At 35.7% G+C, this 19641-nt stretch overlaps 4 protein-coding genes across 5 annotated transcripts; 1 reads left to right on the plus strand and 3 right to left on the minus strand.

The window, feature by feature from the left end:
* Window positions 1-105: 105 nt before the first annotated feature.
* On the minus strand, window positions 106-4869 carry LOC105323182 (uncharacterized). The gene is made up of 6 exons (XM_011422180.4): window positions 4669-4869; window positions 3265-3488; window positions 2626-2743; window positions 1854-2117; window positions 1500-1587; window positions 106-1406 (listed from the first exon to the last, which is right to left on the minus strand). Exons 1-6 carry the CDS (start codon window positions 4823-4825, stop codon window positions 1286-1288), a joined length of 972 nt encoding a protein of 323 aa, XP_011420482.3. The 5' UTR covers window positions 4826-4869; the 3' UTR covers window positions 106-1285.
* Window positions 4870-5213: 344 nt separating this feature from the next.
* LOC105323181 (uncharacterized) lies at window positions 5214-10510 on the minus strand. Its single transcript, XM_011422179.4, has 6 exons — window positions 10169-10510; window positions 8785-9038; window positions 7801-7936; window positions 7369-7635; window positions 7001-7121; window positions 5214-6893 (listed from the first exon to the last, which is right to left on the minus strand). The coding sequence occupies exons 1-6, from the start codon at window positions 10254-10256 to the stop codon at window positions 6761-6763; spliced, it is 999 nt and encodes a 332-aa protein (XP_011420481.3). The 5' UTR covers window positions 10257-10510; the 3' UTR covers window positions 5214-6760.
* Window positions 10511-12404: 1894 nt separating this feature from the next.
* LOC105323184 (alpha-glucosidase) lies at window positions 12405-19603 on the plus strand. 2 transcript variants are annotated; one of them, XM_011422182.4, is made up of 12 exons: window positions 12405-12520; window positions 12849-12934; window positions 16530-16831; window positions 17040-17219; window positions 17351-17487; window positions 17577-17705; window positions 17806-17925; window positions 18026-18129; window positions 18245-18440; window positions 18603-18881; window positions 18984-19135; window positions 19244-19603. In XM_011422182.4, the coding sequence occupies exons 2-12, from the start codon at window positions 12858-12860 to the stop codon at window positions 19452-19454; spliced, it is 1887 nt and encodes a 628-aa protein (XP_011420484.3). In that variant the 5' UTR covers window positions 12405-12520; window positions 12849-12857; the 3' UTR covers window positions 19455-19603. The 2 variants fall into 2 exon arrangements, with proteins under 2 accessions (XP_011420484.3, XP_011420485.3); XM_011422183.4 differs by lacking the exons at window positions 12405-12520; window positions 12849-12934 and adding an exon at window positions 15344-15716.
* LOC105323186 (uncharacterized) lies at window positions 13360-14989 on the minus strand. The gene is made up of 5 exons (XM_011422185.4): window positions 14896-14989; window positions 14608-14742; window positions 14259-14373; window positions 13767-14160; window positions 13360-13646 (listed from the first exon to the last, which is right to left on the minus strand). The coding sequence occupies exons 2-5, from the start codon at window positions 14715-14717 to the stop codon at window positions 13492-13494; spliced, it is 774 nt and encodes a 257-aa protein (XP_011420487.2). The 5' UTR covers window positions 14718-14742; window positions 14896-14989; the 3' UTR covers window positions 13360-13491.
* Window positions 19604-19641: the final 38 nt, after the last annotated feature.

Below are 19641 nucleotides of genomic sequence, written 5' to 3' on the forward strand. Positions count from 1 at the left end.
AAACGTACAATAAAACATGCCCGCTCAGTGTTGTATATATCGTATAGTTGTATATAACTAATTTACAGAATGTGGCAAAATAAAAACAACAAAAAACAACTCGAGTTGACAAAAGCTTTGGTTGTGTCTTTAATGACTAGGTCACACCTTGAGATTCAATTATGTAACTACCAATATAAAGTTCACATGGACAGTCAATGCTCGTTTGTACCAGAGAAAGTACATTGTATTATCTTGAGTTCCAATTTCAGCTTATAATTTGAGGCACCAGCATCATGTTCATACATCTTTTAAACAATGGATTTGATAAATACCTATTTAGAAAGTAACGTAATATTTGATAAATTCAAAATAAAAATATGAAATTCATACTCAGTGCAATTATGCTACATGTACAAATGTGCCAGTACACAAGTACCCGGTATAAGCGTGTTTCAAACACTCATCATTTAAGATTACGATGAATGACAACGTATATCTCATTTTTAAAAATCCATAGATAATAATATAATGCATGTGCCGGTAAAACCTGTTTGTTTACTTGTATCATCATGTAACAGGATCGAGCATTACATATCATGGTTATTATAAATTCCTCGTACATATAAATGATATACACGCAGGTGTATGAATGTACCAAGTTTTTTATTAGTCAATACCAACTTTTAAAAATATCCAGTTCTAAAACTTTCATCACGCGATATCTGTCTTTAATCTGTATCACCTTATCAAGGTCATAAATTAAATATCACTGCATTTCTTAACCACTAATATGAACATGGAGATATCTAGTTTATTCTAGTTTTTCTACGACTTGACTTTTCTATGGTTCTTTGTGTATAAACACCTTCAACACCCTATCCCTTTGTAAGGGTCAACAATGACAGCCTAAACTATTATTTAATGAATATTCATTTATGTTTAATAGAACACTGCTTTGCGGTTAATATTCAACTAATTTAGAACTGTAAGTTCTGAATTGTTACTAGATTATTTTTCTATACATAATACTGAATGTTTTTGTTCTACTTTGGTTGCAGACTCTCTGTAAAAAGTTGGATCCATGCGATAAAATTAGGATCTATATGATATGAGTACCCCAGGGATTCCTATCACCGATATCTACCAAATGTTTGAAGTTGTCGTTTTTACTTCGTGATATCCGATTCGGCTTGGCTGTCTAAGAAGTAAGTCCTTTTGCTGTAGACTCCCTAAACCTATGCAGATAGCAAGCAAGACAACAATATGCAGGAATTTTCTAGACTTCCTACATTCGGACATGTTTCTAGTCCTCTTTATTGTAGTGGTTGGACTCGGCATACAGTGTGTCATAAATGTCATGATGCAGTGTTCCACGGGCCCAGTCCAGAAGTATTGAGTTCACGCCGAAGTTGACGTCTTTGTACCTACAAGTCAATAGTGTCAGCATTATACCATTGATGTAGGGGATAGTTTAGTATGTTTATTACGAATGGGATGAGTATAATTGACTGCCTTACTTTCTATGGTTCTGTTGAAATGAACTATCACTCGAGTGAAACATTAGGTCATTATACATGGTGACCATAGTCAGGAACAAGTAAACCCCTTGAAATAAAAATGTTAGAAGTTCAATATATAACGGATGGACTGTTAGTTTGATAACAAACTTACTGTTGCAGAGACGGTACGAAAGAGCAAAACGGTGATTTATGATATCAATAATCTGTTATGAAAAATGAAAGACAATTTATTGGTAAAACTCGTTTGTTTTGTTATAAGAACTTGATATTGAATTTAGTTTTTATTACTATATAAAACCAAAACGTTTATCCGATTTTTCTCCATGACAATTGCTGAAAAACTGTTGTTACCTATGTGTGTAGGAAACATGTACATAGGTAGTAGACTCTGCAACAACATCGCCACACACTCCACTGGGTGCATCACCATTAAACTCCACGTGGTCTCCTTGGGCCGATGGCGCCAGAAGTGGATATTTTTATACAGCATTGGCGAATGAAAAGTACGATGGCGATAGTATGAGGAGACTTCGTAATACAAAAATAGCGCGGGAACTGACACGGCAAAATACAACCAACCCCAATCTGACACATCATTATAGAGGCGGGAATAACCTGGAATACAGGGAAATGAAGAATACTTAACTTAGGCTTTAGATTTTTTACATGTTCATCGATGTCCTTTATCACTTTAAAATTTTTATTAGAGCCACTAAGTACATAGTGCTATTCTGTTTCATCTTTCAATACCAATTTCTTTTTAGGGAGGAGCTTAAGTTTATACTTAGCTCAGACATGGTCAATATTTTCAATAATTATACAAATCTGTGATTTCTGTCGAAAGTTTGTGTATAATAGTTACAATGTAGCATGAATAAACCGCGGGCCTGTGGTTCATAACTGTGACAACGAAATTTTCAAAAAATTGGTATTTTATACAAACAAGAAATGTTTATAAGCAAAAACACTTATAACATTTTTCTTAGGAAAAAGGATCAAATAAGCTCGAGGAAGCTCAAATAAGAAGGATATTTCGTAACGTGTGTAAAGGTGTATAATCACATAAGTTCAAACACAAACCATTGCAAATTTTAGTTGACATTTAGTAAATGTATCTCAATACCTTTATTTGATGTGAACCAGGCCAGTAGAGCAGAAACAATGGACATCACTGCGACATTAAAGGAACTGAACATTGCGTCATTGAAGAGTGAAGAATCTTCCTCGATGTCACCATATCCCTTCAACAAATATAAAGTATTGTACATGCAACTTAAAAATTACTACTATACAGTGAAAATAATATATGGAATGTTTTATGTCATATCATATCATACAAGTATTCGTGGTAGATGAATGTGAAACAGAAACTTATGTTCTTATTCGTTCCACTCAACAGAACATAAATTATTTACAATAATAACAAAACACATGATTAGTGAAGGAAGCGCTTATTTTGCTGCATTTATTTACACGTACAAATACATATAAAGATTCTTCAAACTTCTTTCTGAAATAAAACATTTTACATAGTGCACAGTCCTTGATTTTTAAATGTCACTAAAAAAGTGGGTGGGTGGGGATTGTGCAAATGCGACAAAGAAAGGATTTCGAATGAGTGAAAATCGTGCTTAACTTGAATACATGTTCTACAGGTTATATGCTATAAATAGTAGCCAATGGCTACAGGTTTAAATATATATAACCAAAACATATAACATGTGTTCTAGTACCTATGATAAATTAATCAAACGTGGACTACCTTTTTCCGCTTTGCACTCCCGAAGAGCCAGTACCAGACTCCAGCTATGACATTGTACGATGTTACAGAAAGTATGACCGAATAAAATAGAAACTTGGGCAAGCTCTGGACTCTCTTAAACTCCGGCCATTGTATGGAGGGTAACCAGTCATCGAGGACCGGTATCTGTGAGGTGATGTTGTTTTTGTTTTGGAAATACCTGATGACGTCAAGGATCCATTCTCCTACATTGAAAGTATATTAGAACCATTTTAACAAGAGCTTGGACTTTGGATAGTTGTGTCAAACAGTAATGTGATGCAGGCCTGTCTATTTCATTGCTGGCCACTCAGCCACGACTATCTGAAATCAACAAGATTTGTCTGGCTTTTGAGCTAAGACTACGCAATCGGTGCTTATTTCGCTTGAAACTGCGTCAATTTTAACTTGTTTTGACGCAAGAAATAGACAGCTACATCCAACCGAAAGTCCAAGGTCTTGTTATAATGGTTCTAATATTACAGCATCATACTATAATCGTTACAGTATTTAAGACTATGAAATAGAGAATGATAATTAAAAAGCTGGATACAATGAAAACATCATAACGCTTGTCTTCTAAAAGACTTCAAACAGAAACCATTAATTGGTCTGCTACATGTATGTTGGGTTTTTCCTGCATATAGATTTTTGCCAGCTTGCTTCACTTTTGGATAGTCCCGTAGCTCCTTCCCATTCTTTTCATCATTTAAACTAAAACCCAGAATAAAAAGAAACCCAGAGCAAATTCTCAGCATGTGTCTAGGCTATCTGTTCGGTTTTTATTCAGCGTTGTGTTCATTCCAGTCTCGATCGATTTGCATGTTCCGTCAATTATTTATTCACTCTCGGGCCGCAACGACCCATATTGACGATCTGTTTATTACCCCAATCCATGAATACATGCAAATACAATTCGCACAAACTTACAAAAGATCACCGAATTAGTGTAATATTGTATAAGCATATAGTATACTACAATATCACCGGAATTTTATTTTTTATCTCTTGAGCAAGTTTAGTATGTAGTTCTACTTCTAACTCACGTTATTTAAATTTTTTTTCCAATGTTTGTTCTCTCCTTTACCAAACAAACGTCTTTTAAAAGAATCATTGAATTTTGTCACCGTAAACAGCATCACGTATATATATAGATGCCTACAGACTAGATCTTGTAATTGAACTTTCAACTTGGCTAAAGCATATAGGACTTCGTCCGACAAATATCAGTGGATTGTGTTTCTACCCGCCAATTTTAACATAAATTGATAAAAACCATATTACCCTCCGCATTTCAACAGAAACTGTTATAGGTACCCGTGTGTAGTAAGTACACTGTACCCGAGTACAACACTGTACAACTCAGAAGGCATTGATCTCACATACCTTTGGTCGATGCAATTATAAAAACAAGAACAATGAAGCCCATGTTAAGTGAGGTCTGGAATATTCCCATACAAAGGCCTTCATCATTCTCTGAAGGCGGGGATCGCTTAATCCTTTTCCGCCGGACTTTTCGTTCAGGTGGTTGAAAGAAAATCATGTCGGTTCTGCTACCAATGTAAACAACTGTAAAGGGAGGTCACTCGCAATCTTTTTTCTGGTTGAGCGCACTTTGTGTGTTGTATCCGAACAAAAAAAATCTTTTATTATCAAAAATTTGATCGGGTCAGGGTTTTCAGAAAATTTAAAGACCGAATATAATTTATAGAAGAATCCCAGATTCTCGTCTTTACATGGGATATGGATTTTATTTATCAAATACCAAAATCAATATCGATACTGAAATTGTATTCTCTTTTGAGAAGTGGACAGGCATAGCCTACTATGCCTGTCCACTTCTCAAAAGAGAATACAGGAATTGATGAATGTTCTTGATATACTTACAGTGTATTTTATTAGGAACGTAGACAAAGAACAAATACTTAAAATTCTGAAATTAATCATTTTATTGACAACAAATGTTTGAAAAACAAAATTTAACAAAATTCCATATAATGTAAACCATTGATTTGGCGCTGACTAGTGTTAAGACTACATAAATCTCTACTTAATCAAAATTAAAATTGAAGCTCAGAATAACTCAGAAAGAAAGTACTTTAAAATTATCTATTAAAATAGACATAAGCATAAAAGCGACTACACATCAAGCGCTAGGTATCAGGTTCCTTAGCACCGTCATATGCGTAGAGGGGAAAAAATATTTGTCAATTAAATAGCGACACATAACAATTCTATTTAAATTTATGTATACATACAAATACCCCATATCCACATACACTCTACTCGGGGGAATTAATTTTGAATGGTCGTGCTGTGGGAAAAAAATCCTATTATGATTTTGATTTAGTTGAACTTTAAATTTAAATTCCACAAATAGAGCTAAACTTTTTCAAACTACAAATTCAATGTACATGTATTGAATTTAACAATCTATCTTGTGTTTTAAAAAAAATAGATATCTTTGTTGGAGTTTTAACAATATAATATCGGTCGGTCAAAATACTCTGACCTCTGATTGGGGGTGGGGGTGGGTGTCCTTCATAACCATAACTCTCATCAAGCAATACATCTGAGATAGTACTGTATTAGCTGTCATTTGATGTTTTGGTGACTATGATTGGGGTAGGGAATAAGAGGGGTGGGTTGATGCTAGAATCCCTTAACCTCATCCTTGGCACCCGTCAAGCAATACAAATGGGATGTCGTTGTATTCGCTGTCATTTGGGCGCGGGAGAGGACTGGGATGTGTCCATGTAAATATATTGTGTAAATACTGCCAATACGGACCACTCCATATACCCATCAAGTAATGCGATCGTATAAATCGTATTAACTGTCATATGGGTACGTGGACAGAGATCTTAGCGTAAAATAAAAAAAAAACCCATAACTACAACGAAAATAAGTTACTAGCACAGTTAACAAAATACAACTACAGTCAGTGAAAACAAATAAATATCAGCACTCTCCTGTGGCTGGTCACGACTGAGTATCAGTGAAATCTGTGTCACAGATTACACGTCATAGTGGATTATCAATACCTGACCAGCCCAGATCGGGCCCTCACACAGACTCTGTTCTTTGGTGTGTACCTGGTTACGTGTTAATGTTCATACCAACATCACAATCACACACAGTTACACGCACACAGTACGTGCCAATCTTATATACAAACAGAAAATATTTATCTCTTTTAAAATAACAGTTTGATGTCCTTGCATTTCAATCAAGTTGAAATAGACTTAAATAATATTTCTGACCCCCCCCCAAAAAAAAAATATCCCCATTTATCTCTAAATTCCTATATATAAACATTCTCTTACGTTCTTGAAGTACCCTTGAAAAGTTACATTGATAAAAAGTATTCATTAATATTTCAACAGAACATTATCTTCACAATTAACCATTTTCACAAACAACAGAATCTTATGGTCATACAGTGGCACCAACAGGAAGACTGCTTTGTTCTAAATGACTATTCCGATTTCTGGCTTTGTTTTCCTCGTCCCCCAAAAACCTCTTCCCCATATACTCTGCTCTCTTTCCTCAGAGTATCATGGAACCAGTCAAAAAAGTACGTGTTGAATCCAAAATTGACGTGAAAATGTCTGGTAAACAAAGAAAAAATAAATATAATTCCAATGCCTGTTTTGTAAGTCATATAAAATCATGACTGTTTACTAGTATTATTGATTTTATTCATTATGGTTCTTACTTGTGGTGGTTGTCATGGAAATAGGAATGCGGTTGCCATGGCCAGATGGCGCCCATCTTGATTCCGGAATGGTCGCAGAGTCCGTAGTAGTAGGAGTAAAGCAACACAAACAGGAAGGGGACTGGAAAAAGGACAAGGTCACCGATATAGCCCATTGAAACCCCATCCTTTTATATAATTTTACAGATGTGATATAAGCAATTTCCAAAAAAAATAATTAAACATGACAACGTTACTCGTATTATTTTTTCTCTTCCTTCTATATTCAAGATGATAAAACATCATTGTGACTTCGCCATGACTAATGCTGAAATATGGTTTGGAAACTTTTCTTCGAGACGTATACTGCTCTTTTCATTTTAACTTACAGGCATGGATTGGAACAAGGAAGGGCGTGGCCGCCAGATACCCTTGGTACATGATAAATTCCAGAGGATGCATTGCCACTGCGCTCCAGGCCGTGGGCTGGTGGTACCGGTGGTGCATTTTGTGGATCTTTTTATACAGCCAAGGGTTGTGGAACAGACGGTGAAGGTAGTAGGCCATTGTCTCGTTATAAACAAAGAACGCCACTAGAGAGAAAAGGAAGTATGCCCAGCCTCGCTCTGGTACACTGTAGTACATTTTAGAATGCCCTGAAGTTCAAAGAAGAAACCATGGTGAAACCAATCGAGACCCTACCTACTGAGAGATTTAAAAATGCATTCAAATTAAAAAACAATAATTGCATAATTTAAATGAAAAATTTGCAGTTCTATAAAACACTGTTGATGATGTTGAATGCATGTAAACTATTGTACCGCCGTTCATGATGTAACAGGCAATGACCCCAGAAGCCGTTGACCCTATTAACATGTTCATGGAGCCAAGGAGAATCTCGTGTCTTTCGTTCTCGGGGGTCAAGAACTTGTCCGGCTGACACTTCCACTCCTTGGCCTGTACAGGAAAACAATAAGTCGACTATGTTACAACACAGCACACCATTCGAACATATGTAACAGAAATTCTTTATATTCAAGCACTCTATCTTTTTATCGTTTATAAATATGATTATTACTGTATTTTCAAAGAAATGAATTTTATGGGTTTTTCTGTTTTTGTTTGTTGTTTGTTGTTTTTTGTTTCACTAGTTTCACATTGTTATGCGTGAAGGAAATGTAATTCATGCTAAAGTTTTACTCATGGACAGCTACAATGTCTAGAATCTCACAATGTTTACCTCAGTGCCAAATTTAGTTTGAGATACCAAAAGCTAACCATAACATATAAAACTATGTAAATAATGTTCCTACATTTAAGTAGCGCAATAAGTCCTCACGTCCACGTGAAAAGACCCCCGATATAACAATATAGCATTCCGCTATGATGGGTACATCCTGAGGTATCGTAAGTGTAAATTTAGTACAGATGCATGCTAGATATTGTCTTGTATGGAGTTTTAGGAACGATTACATATCGACTGATAATATGGAGAGATCTGTATATTTTGCTACAGATAAAAGTAACCAAGGAATCGATAGTTACCCAAAGGTGCTATTAGACCTTAGATATTAGAACATACAATTCCTAGACATAAATCGATTTCCTACCTGCCCGACTGTTAGAAAAAGAAGGATTTCTTGTAAAACTGCAAAACATGTTCATAAAAACAATTTCTCTAATATAACAAAAAAGAATGATGATTTATACAGCCATGTGAGTATCTGCTAACAGAAATCTAGTGCAGACCTTAGGATCATAACCAAGGGTGTGTAACTAATTTATTTAAATAAATGCTTAATTACCAAGTGCCTGCGGTTGACATAGTAGTAATAGTGCCACCCATACGCCATGCCATAGTACATAATGAAAGACGTGGACACGGCCATCAGAACGAACCAGTGCACGTTCTGGAGGTGGTGGGATTCCAGCAGGAATTGGGGAGGGTGGGTGGTGCCATTGTCAGCGCTCACAGTAGGCACCTGCTCATCCAGTCCTAAGCCCGTTATTTGTTGAAGCTGGTCCCTGAACATGTATACTATCACCAGGAGCCATTCTCCTACAATAGTGTCACAGATGATTAATGTGTTCGTTTCATTCTATAAATAGATGATATTCAAAGTAAAATCTTGATAATAAGCTGCTTTGATAACACAACCCACAGCTCTGGAAAATTAAAAAAAAAGCTCCTTAGGTTTTACAAAGACGCTATAGTTTCTAACTGAACATATTTAGGAAAGAACCTCTATTCAAGGCGTTTCTAAAATTATAACAAAATAGAGCGTAAAAATAGAGATTTTCATTTCTATTTCCATCCATATTAAACGAACAACCATAGTATCTATTCTGTCAGGTAATCCATCTATTGTGCAATTTATTGCATCTATGAATCATCTATAAATTGTTCTATTGTTGAAAAGGCCGGTCTACTCAATATTTAGTAATAAAAAGGTATATGAATGTTCTATATGGTTTGTAATATTACAAAACATCATCTTGCATGAAATAAAGAATATGCCATTGTCAAAAACTACCAGTAAAATGATTTGAAGCAATGTTCAAGCCTGGAAAAGGGCTCTCCATTGGTGGAGGCAGGATGGGTTCTAAGCTATATTACATCGATTAAAATATATGAGAAAAAAAACAATCTTCAAGTCAGGGAGACATGCTAAAGAAAGCGCATTGAATTCGAATCTTTATTAAATTCATTGTCTCCCTCTTGCTCAACAAATATCAGCAGGTCAGAAACATTCAGTGGCATGTAATTAAATTAAATATTGGGCGTCTAAATTCAATATTGTATTATAAGACCACAAACAATAACTTTAAGTTGATGAAATTTATTGAATAAATATTTTGTTATCCAATTAGAAACTAGAGCACGTATCGATAATCCTACTGGGTCTTTGACTCAATATATATGTCAAATCGATAAAATTTAAATACCCTAACTCTCCGTCGATGCAGTTTTAGTGAGAGATAAAAGAATTTATGTTTATCTAAGTACAAAATCAGGAAAAATCAAGAATTTTGTAGAATTTTCCCTGAATCATTCTAACAATAACATGTAAATTTAACGTTGTAGTTTTATAAACATTCCATAAATTTGAAAATGAACACTTATGCTCATTATTTATGAATGAAAATATATTATTTATAAAATTATTAGCATGGAAAATAAACACAAACCTCTTGTAGCAGTCGCCAAAAAGAAAACAATGACCATGAATGCAAACTTGGAGAACGATTCCGACATGTTTTCTCCTATTAGCCCCATCTTTTTTTATTAATGAGTCCACCTTTTCTATGTATAGTATTTGGCCGGATGAGGTTTTCTTCCTGTATTCACCAGTAAATACCACTTGTATCACATCCTCGAAATATTGCTTGTCTTTAGCGTCCGTCAAGTCAAAAACTGGGCCCAATGTTGCTGATACCGGTGTTTATCGCCAATGCTCTGGGGGCAAGAAGCGATCAAAACTAAATGGGGCGAACGAAGGGGAAATTTTCTCTGTATAGTAATATCATCACTATTATGTTGTATTGCCACTTACGTCCTCAGCAAAATATGTCTCATTTAAAAAAATATTTATAACATACTCGGTACATTAAATACAAACATTAACATTTTAAACAAATGTTGATATATATATATATGGTTCACTGTAAGGTAAAGTTGGTACTATTGATCGAGACTATTTATAAAAGAGGATTACAAGGAATTTTCCTTAGCGATAACGTACGTACGCGTACGGTGGTTACTTGCAATACCGATGCTTAGTGTAAGATTGTTTATAAATAGATTTTCCCCATCGTAATAAAATGCATATTTTTTTCTCAAAATAAATAAATACATGTATAGGGTATCTGCCACAAAACTTGATACGGGTCAATAAATAATTAAAAAAGATCTGCCACTAGTACACAATTAAATCTCTAGATCTAGACTAGACGTAAAATTTGAAACTCAATAAAACGTTCCAAAAATATTTTTATAAGTTTAAACAGTATGGAATTTTTAAAGTTAAAGAACATAAAATATTTCAATTTTAGTAGATTCGGCGGATGAGAAGTTTGGGGGGGGGGGGGGGCGGGTGCTGGACCAGGACGTAGTGAAACCTGTTAATAATTTCAGCAAACTTCACTTAAATTGCACTATTATTATCTTTTCACAATAGTTACATAATCTTAACTTAAAAGAAAAAACCCAACATAATTACTTTTCATCATCAAATCATTATTGTGTTCTGGAATGTCACCCAACAATTATTGTGATCGAATTCCACATTATAATTATTGTGCGATTACAAGTCTATGGAATATACAAATATCTATGATATTCATATCTCTACTTTGAAATCCTCGGTAGCCATTGGTAACACAGAGATTAATAGTATATAATACAAAATCATGCTATTTTTTAATTTGACCTGCGAAAAACAATAATATTGAAATGTTTCGATACTATTATTCGGAACTGTCAGTCGCTTTAATCGCATATTTTTCCGAGTCTTTCCGGCATAGGTTTCCCGAATATGAGAAAGACCCAGGAAGTTGAGATTGTCGGTTGTTTATCATCAGAAAATTTGTTTGTACAGTCTCTACATCTCGCTTATAACACGATGATTTACACTTAAAATATGGTTACTAAAAATAGTTCAATAAGACATTCTTAAAATCATAAATGAGGAAGCAATTAGAATTTGAAATTTTTCAGCTCAAATCATGACCATGTCCCTTAACAGGGTTTGGGCGCAATACATCCATTGGGTTAATATGGTTTTAAACAAACGACAATATATGGTATGGGCCTATTATGGCCCCGTAAAATGAACATCATCCATTTTCTGTAATTCTTTGCTTTTTTGTACGGATATTTATGTGCAGTTTTTTGTTAATTTTCATTTTGATCCAAATGTCCACAATTTTGAAATATGACATCATAAAGTAAACCTTCTCCCGCCATTTTTGCATTTTTAGCATAAAAGGTTTGTTTTCAAATATTTTTTTCTTTAGAAAACCTTAATTATTAATGTTTGAACAAACAAAATTTTTCATCAAAGATGTATTTACCCAAGACTTAAGTGACAAAAAAATGTTCCTTTTCAAAGCGTCGCTATTTATTTCCATTAAAAAAAAAGATAAGATATATGTCAATTTGGGACTGATTATGATTGAAATTCAAAAATAGCGTCATATATGACGTTATATACTGCAAGCGAGTGCAAATAAACTAAATAAACGGGTAACAATTTAATATACCTGACACACTTTTAAAAGTTGCGAATGACGGGGGCCATATTAGGCCCATATCATATCAAATCCTTTGACTATTTTCTTTAATTGTCTTTCTTCCTTTAACTGAACCATCTTTTCAAATACTTTTAAAAAACTATAAAACTTCAGCGGTTATCTTCCCTTGTCTCAGGTAAGCAGGTAAATACTTTAAAAACTTTGCATATCTGTGCACCGTAACTCAGGTGTGTCAGTGATACAAGTTTCACCTGTGAACGCCATTTTTGTCTTATCTCCTCCCTACAGGTAGGTTGTTGTGTTTTCGTTTTATCTTTTGTTTATTGTATGTGAACATATTTGTACATGTGGGATTTGTAATGATTATGTACACAAATCTAACATTTTCTAAAATTTAGCAGTAAAAGGTCAGGTTGTCATTAAGAGAAAAAATAAAGGTAGCTAATTAAGAAAACCCGGGTACAGGGGTTTCGTAAAGTATGACAAACGTGACCCTGCATAACTTCTGACTATTGAGATGATACCGGTATAACGCATACACTATATAGAATTTTTCATACGTATCTATCTTCAGTGTGTGTTGCAACTTATATTACCATGTCTTTAATTTATTCAGTTTGTAGATATGAGCAAGTCATACAATATAGAACCTCTAGCATACAAGCCTTCGTCAAATGATAAGTTTGATGAAATAGATATAAGGTAATCTCTCTCTCTCTCTCTCTCTCTCTCTCTCTCTCTCTCCTCTCTCTCTCTCTCTCTCTCTCTCTCTCTCTCTCTCTCTCTCTCTCTCTCAGTTTAGTAAAAAGCACAGGGACCAAGCCCGTTTTAACATTAATTTCAATGTAACCATAAATAAAGTTGGTTACATTGAAATTAATGTTAAAACGGGCTTGGCCCCTGTGGTAAAAAGTAGAAAATACAATGCCTTCGTATGATTTACCACTGACGTCGAATGTTCAGGTAAGTGTTTAAAATAAGCTATACAACAGACCCGCAACCAATTGACCGCCCTTTTATTGCTCTGGCAGCCTACCTGGGTAAACCTTACATCTCTTTGTTACTTGCGATAAAATCTAAAATACCATGTAAGTAAATGCAAGGTGAAGGAATCGAAGATATAAATACACACTGTTCATTTACATTTAATGACTAACACAAATCAGAATTGGCAATTACAAAAAGGAGCAAAACCAGACGAAATGGATAATTTAAATTAGAGTGGAAGAGCATAGAAAAAAGACATCTACATCCACCCATTACACATTATTCGCTCGATGCATGGCATTCTGGGATCTACCGCCTCCTAGCGGTACGTTTCGCCTCCTGAGGTTGGACAGAGAAGGATCTTTCATCCTTTGAGAACACTCTCGTTTTCTCTCTATGGTATTTGTTAAGCTTTTGACCCGTTTGTCTAAAATGAAAAAAAAACGGAGCACTTATATACCCGGTATATGATATTAACATTCACAGACATGCATTTCTTCACATACTACATTTAAGTAAACGAGTTTGCTGAAAATTCTATACTTACATTCACTGGTCAAAAGGCTTGCTTTTGTTCCTCTTTGACCACAGAGGCCAGAACTTTCCTGGGCATAGCTTGGTACTGGTCGCTGTCTAGTCTTGTCTATGGACGGTAGACTCGGTGTACTGTGAGAGTCCCTGGCCCAGAGGGAAGACTGCCTCTGACCTCGGGGATTCTGTGAGTCATGGTCCCTGAGGACTTGGGCTCCCCTCCGGTGTAGATCTGGAAGAGTGGCACAGCCGCCGAGCTCTAAGGGATTCTGCGTGGCCAATCGTGGTTTCAGGGACTGATTTAGCCTCATGATCTCTTTCAACAATTTATTACGTTCATTCAGATCGGTGAATTCTTCTTTCAATTTGGTGATGTTTGATTGAACAATTGCACATTCCTTACGCTTCATCTGTAAAAAGAAAGTTGTATGCGCAGACTGCCAGTTGTATTGAACGAGGTTCATTTCCATTAACGCCCATTTATATTTCGAGTTTCAAAATTTCATACCAAGATGCCCCTGGTCGCCTGCGGGATTTCCGCTTCTAGTCGTCTTCTGTCTCTTTTCATGTCGGCAATCTCAGCAGAAGTCCGCGTGTAGAATTCGTACAGGAGATCTTCAGGGCTGCAATAATAATATAGCACATAGAAGGTTTAATACATTTAAAAAATGATACATACAGAAAATGAATAAATGATAAATATTCTGTATAAATATCAAAATATTTAAAGAACTACTGAATATAGATTTACTAGTATTAACATCATAATCATATTGAAACTAAACCGTTTATAGGGGTTTTTTTGTATATTAAAACCAGATAAAAACTTTTACAAAAAATTTATAAAAGGGACTTACGTGAAGTCCCCCAGATCAGCAGCCATTAACGCCCTCACGTTAATTTCTCCGTTGTTCTTTATAAACATTTCCAACCGGAATGGAAATTCATCGGAACCAATCTCAGCCATCTTTAATAAGTCTCCCCAAAACAATCTAATAAAGTATTTGGACCGATTATTAAGCTTAAAACGACATCTTATTTAATCAAATTACATTCACTTCACAAAATATTATGCATCTTTTCTATCATTCACACTAAAAATGTCAATTATTGTTTAAACAGATGAGAGAATTTCATCAACATACCTCTGTGTGCAGCTAACAATGCAGCAATGCCTTCGTTACGGCGTGTTTATGACGTAACAATCCAGACCTTTTTGATTGTGACGTTACTTTTACGTTTATCGAGGGTCCTTTGCCAAATGACGTCACAATTATATGTTTTAGACATGTATCCCATTCCGTTGTTTTCCCTCAATTTTTATTGTTTGTGTTCCCCATGAAACGATTGGTTTTTTTCCATACATTTTGAACTATTTTGTTGCACTTATAAGAGCAAATCGTTCATTTGAATAAAAAAATTAAAGGTTAATTGGGTATCACATTCTAACCAATTTTACTTCTATATAAATCTTCATGTCTTTTAAGTAGCATACTTTGTATACTCTTAAACTGTTCTTAGCAGTGCATTAACCCTTACGTAGCGCAATTTATAAATTCCCAAAGTCGTATTGTTTACACATGTACATGTGTAAACTAAGATGACATGGTTTAAATGCCAAACAAGTCTGAATTATCTTGTCATTTCTTAATCAGATTTCTGACGCAAATGTTTCACTGATAAATACCGATAAACAAATAGTTAATACATCATATAATATACACATGTGTATCTTATTCACGTGATAGTACCCCAGTTGTGTATGCGGCCGGCAAACGGGACTAACTTTTTAACAGTCTGCATGGTCTAGACTACATAGCTGGGTTTCCTAGGACTTGTTTGCCTTCTGTGATTTGGAGAACTCTTCTATCTAAAGGTTAACCTTTAAGATAAGCACTTGCTTTGTAAGTTGGGTGGAAATCATGCCTGAAATATCTACTATTTCATATGCACCAGAAAAACCTTCGTAAGTATTATCTCTACATGTACTGTACTCTCATGACGTTTACAATACTGATCATTGAGTAATTGGCTCGCAAAACTAACTTACTAAATCCAAAGTCTGACTATATACGAGTTATGTTGCAAATAAATCCGTACAAGATGTAGTCACTTTATGGATGACATAGAAACTTTAAGTCAAGACTTGTACATATGCATATGGTTTTAAAGGGACTTTCGCACGATTTGTAATGAAAAAATTTCTTTTATTGTTTGGTATAAAATGGTTTACTCATGTACTAGTATTTTGAATGATTTACCAAAACTTGAATGTTCGAAGTCAAGTTACAAGCGAGATACGGAGGGAAAAGTTTGTAGTCAAAGCTCAGGTCTTAAATTTGTTTATAAATAATGCAAAGAAATTGTTTTTCACCATATATATATAACTTGTGGTCAAAAGGATAAACTTATTGAATGTGTTCATAAATGATTTCATCAACAACAAAAACCAATTAACATTGGATTGAAACTTATACATGTACAATCCAACACATACTAGTATATAAACAATAACAGGACTCGATATTTATTTACAAAACAAAGACTTATAACATCTATTACTCGCTTTGACTTACATATATATTTTGACAAATAATATAAAATAAACACCATAATACCTATTCTGGATAAAATGAAAAAATAAATATGGAAATATTTGAGCTTAAATCGTGTCTAAGTCCCTTTAAATTAGCAATTCACAGTTTACGAATTTTTAAAGGTACATGTATATATCAATTATTTGCCCGTGTACTAATTCGCTCTTCATTCTCTCTTTAAGATCACCAGAGAGCATTGATGTCAAGCTCTCAGATAACAATGGCAGCCCTTTCCGCGGCATGGGAAAGGATGAGTTATTGGTACACTCCTCCAAACCGTTCTGGAGGCGTCTGCGCATGATATGCATCTCCATCATCCTCTTGGGCTGGCTGGCGCTGATCATAACCGTGGTGGCGCTGGTGTTGGTTTACCCGAAATGCAAATCCCCGGATTCCAGATCCTGGTGGCAAAACGAGGTCATTTACCGAATTTACGTACGGAGCTACAAGGACAGCGATGGAAACGGCGAAGGAGACTTAGATGGTAATGACTGTTAATCTGGATATATTTTATTGCTTGACCATTATATGAGGAAAGAGTGTGCGAAAGTTGCATGGTTGGACCATCTTGTAATTCATGAAAGAGGCCTTCCATAAAACATTGGGTAACTGTACACTATGCCATTCATACGGTGCATTATGTTCTGTATCGATATCATTGTCAAACATACCTTTCATATTGTTCTTTCCAGGAGTGGCATCTAAATTGGACTACATCAAGGACCTTGGGGTCGGTGTAATATCACTGAGTCCCGACTACGAAGATGACGGAACTGATGGCGACTTCCACATCAAGAACCACATGAAGATTGCCGGATCCGTTGGCGGGGACGACGCATTGCAAAGACTTATCACGCATGCGCACGGGAAAGGTTCAATAAATTCCTGTTCTCAAAACTCCATATTGTAATGTGATCTGAATGATATGAAATGATTTGAAAGATCTTGAATTGTGGTTCATTTCTACATTCTGGAATAACATATTGTTTGTTGTAATTATTAGGTCTTAAAGTGATACTGGATTTCGTCCCTTCACAAACCAGCGACCAGAGTGAATGGTTTAAATGGAGTCAAGAGGCGAGATTCAGGAACGATTCATACCGAAACTTCTATGTATGGACAAACACACCAACAAACTGGGTACGTTCAGATGTAGAAGAGAAATGATCAAACCTGAAGACAAAATCGTAATGGCCAATTATTTCATTCTTTTCTTTATTCTTTTGCAGAAATCCATGTATGGGGGTGGCGCATGGAACACGTCTTCTGAGAGGTCAGGAGAATACTACCTACATCAATTTCTACACAACCAGCCTGACCTTAACCTTCGTAGTCCGCAGGTCAAGGAGAAACTCAATGTAAGATCAAGAAAATTCTATCAGAATGTTAGGAGTAGTTTGATCCTTGGTATTGTAGGATTAAAATTAAAGTTACACCGCGTCTATATGTATTTTGCAGGAAATTTTGACGCATTGGTTGAACAAGTCGGTGGACGGGTTCTACATTAGGAACAGCGCCTATCTCTTTACGGACTATGACCTACGGGATGAATCGAAAGTCCCAAGTGCTGCAGGAGATGTATGTTTCACCGATTTGTTTTAGAAGTGAATAATTATTATATACAATAGTTACAGTATTTCTATATAGTCCTTGTAATTTTTATATTTAACTATTTCAGGAATACGGTGACTACAACCATATTTACACAAAGAATCTCCCAGAAATTTATGACATGTTTGCAAGGTGGCGCACAACAACTGATGCATACACGGATAAGTACAGGCAGGATATTTAGAATTCACAAAAACCATTTAAAAACTCTGTAAATGAAAAGACGAGCTGTTTAGCAGACAACGTAGAATGCCAAAATTTAATTCAGGAGTTTCCCTCTTCACAGAGTTCTAATGGCTGACCCAGACCCTATGTCCAACAATGTAGAGATGATGAAGTATTACGGCCACTTCCAGAGAGACGGGGTTCATCTTCCCGTCAAGAGGAGACAGTTTCCTACAGACTGTGGCGGTCAGTGCATTAGGGAATATGTCAATGGCTGGATGGACAACCTACCCTCAGGTCGCTGGCCGACGTGGTCCGTAAGTATCCAATCATATTTACACAACGCAAGTGGAATATACGTCTGTTTTGATCTTGATTTGAAGAAATTATTGATGGAACCATGATATCGCCATCTTTATCATTGTCGTTTAAAGGTGTTTACTAAAAAATTGCACTTTTTTTACTTTTAATAACTTTAGCTTGGTGATGAGATGACAAAACGTTTTGCAACCAATCACAGCGAGAGTTTTATTCGATGCTTTGCAATGCTGTCAATGACACTACCCGGCACCCCGATCCTGTATTATGGGGACGAAATCAACTTGGTCGACCTTAGTATCCCACCCAGCAGCAGCACATCGCGGAATCAACCGATGAGGGGACTCATGCAGTGGGATAACACACTCAATGGGGGGTTCACCAACGGAACAAGTCCGTGGATCAGTGTTGGTGCTGACTATCAAACCAATAATGTGAAGGTAATGATTCCTGTGAACTCTTAATTTTCTCAGCCTTTGTCTGTTCTCTGCCAAATGTGGCTCAAAGAACTATCCTCTATTTTTGATAATTTTATTTTTCAGAATCAGAGTGCTAAAGGGGACTCTCTCATGTCTTTCTTCAAAAACCTTACCACTCTAAGATCAGACGACACCTTCCGTATAGGAGACTACTATCCAACCGTGGTTGATGATGCTGTGTTTTCTTTTGTTCGAGAATTTGATGGAAAGAAAGGGTATGATTCCCCTACCTCGTATAGATAAAAAAAAAACCTCGCTAACATTTTCAGCCAGTATTATTATAGCCAAACTGTATATTATGTTGTTTTCTTCTATCATTGAAGGTATTTGGTGGCCATTAATTTTGCCAACACGGCACAGTCACGTGATTATGCGAAAGCCCACAGCACCATACAGAGCAAAGCCTCGTTTGAGCTGACGACGGGCGGATCCGAGAGTTTTGACGCGGACACTGACGTGGACACAAGCAGTCTTACGCTAGGTCCCCAGCAAGGAGTGGTAGTTTCGTGGGACTACGTGGCCAAGGAACTCTGATCCTCTTTAAACTTTTACGGCAAATATGATAATCAAGAGCGACTTTTTAATGTATGACCTCATTAATCAAGAAAAATTGGATACGTTGAAACAAATTCTACAACTCTTCTCTTGATACCTTTCTTCATTAAAAAAAATCAAATTGCAAATATGTTGTTTTATTGTATGAATTTATTCATATTTGGGT

This window comes from Magallana gigas, chromosome 5, assembly GCF_963853765.1.
Source record: "Magallana gigas chromosome 5, xbMagGiga1.1, whole genome shotgun sequence".
NCBI classification, from domain to species: Eukaryota; Metazoa; Mollusca; class Bivalvia; order Ostreida; family Ostreidae; genus Magallana; species Magallana gigas.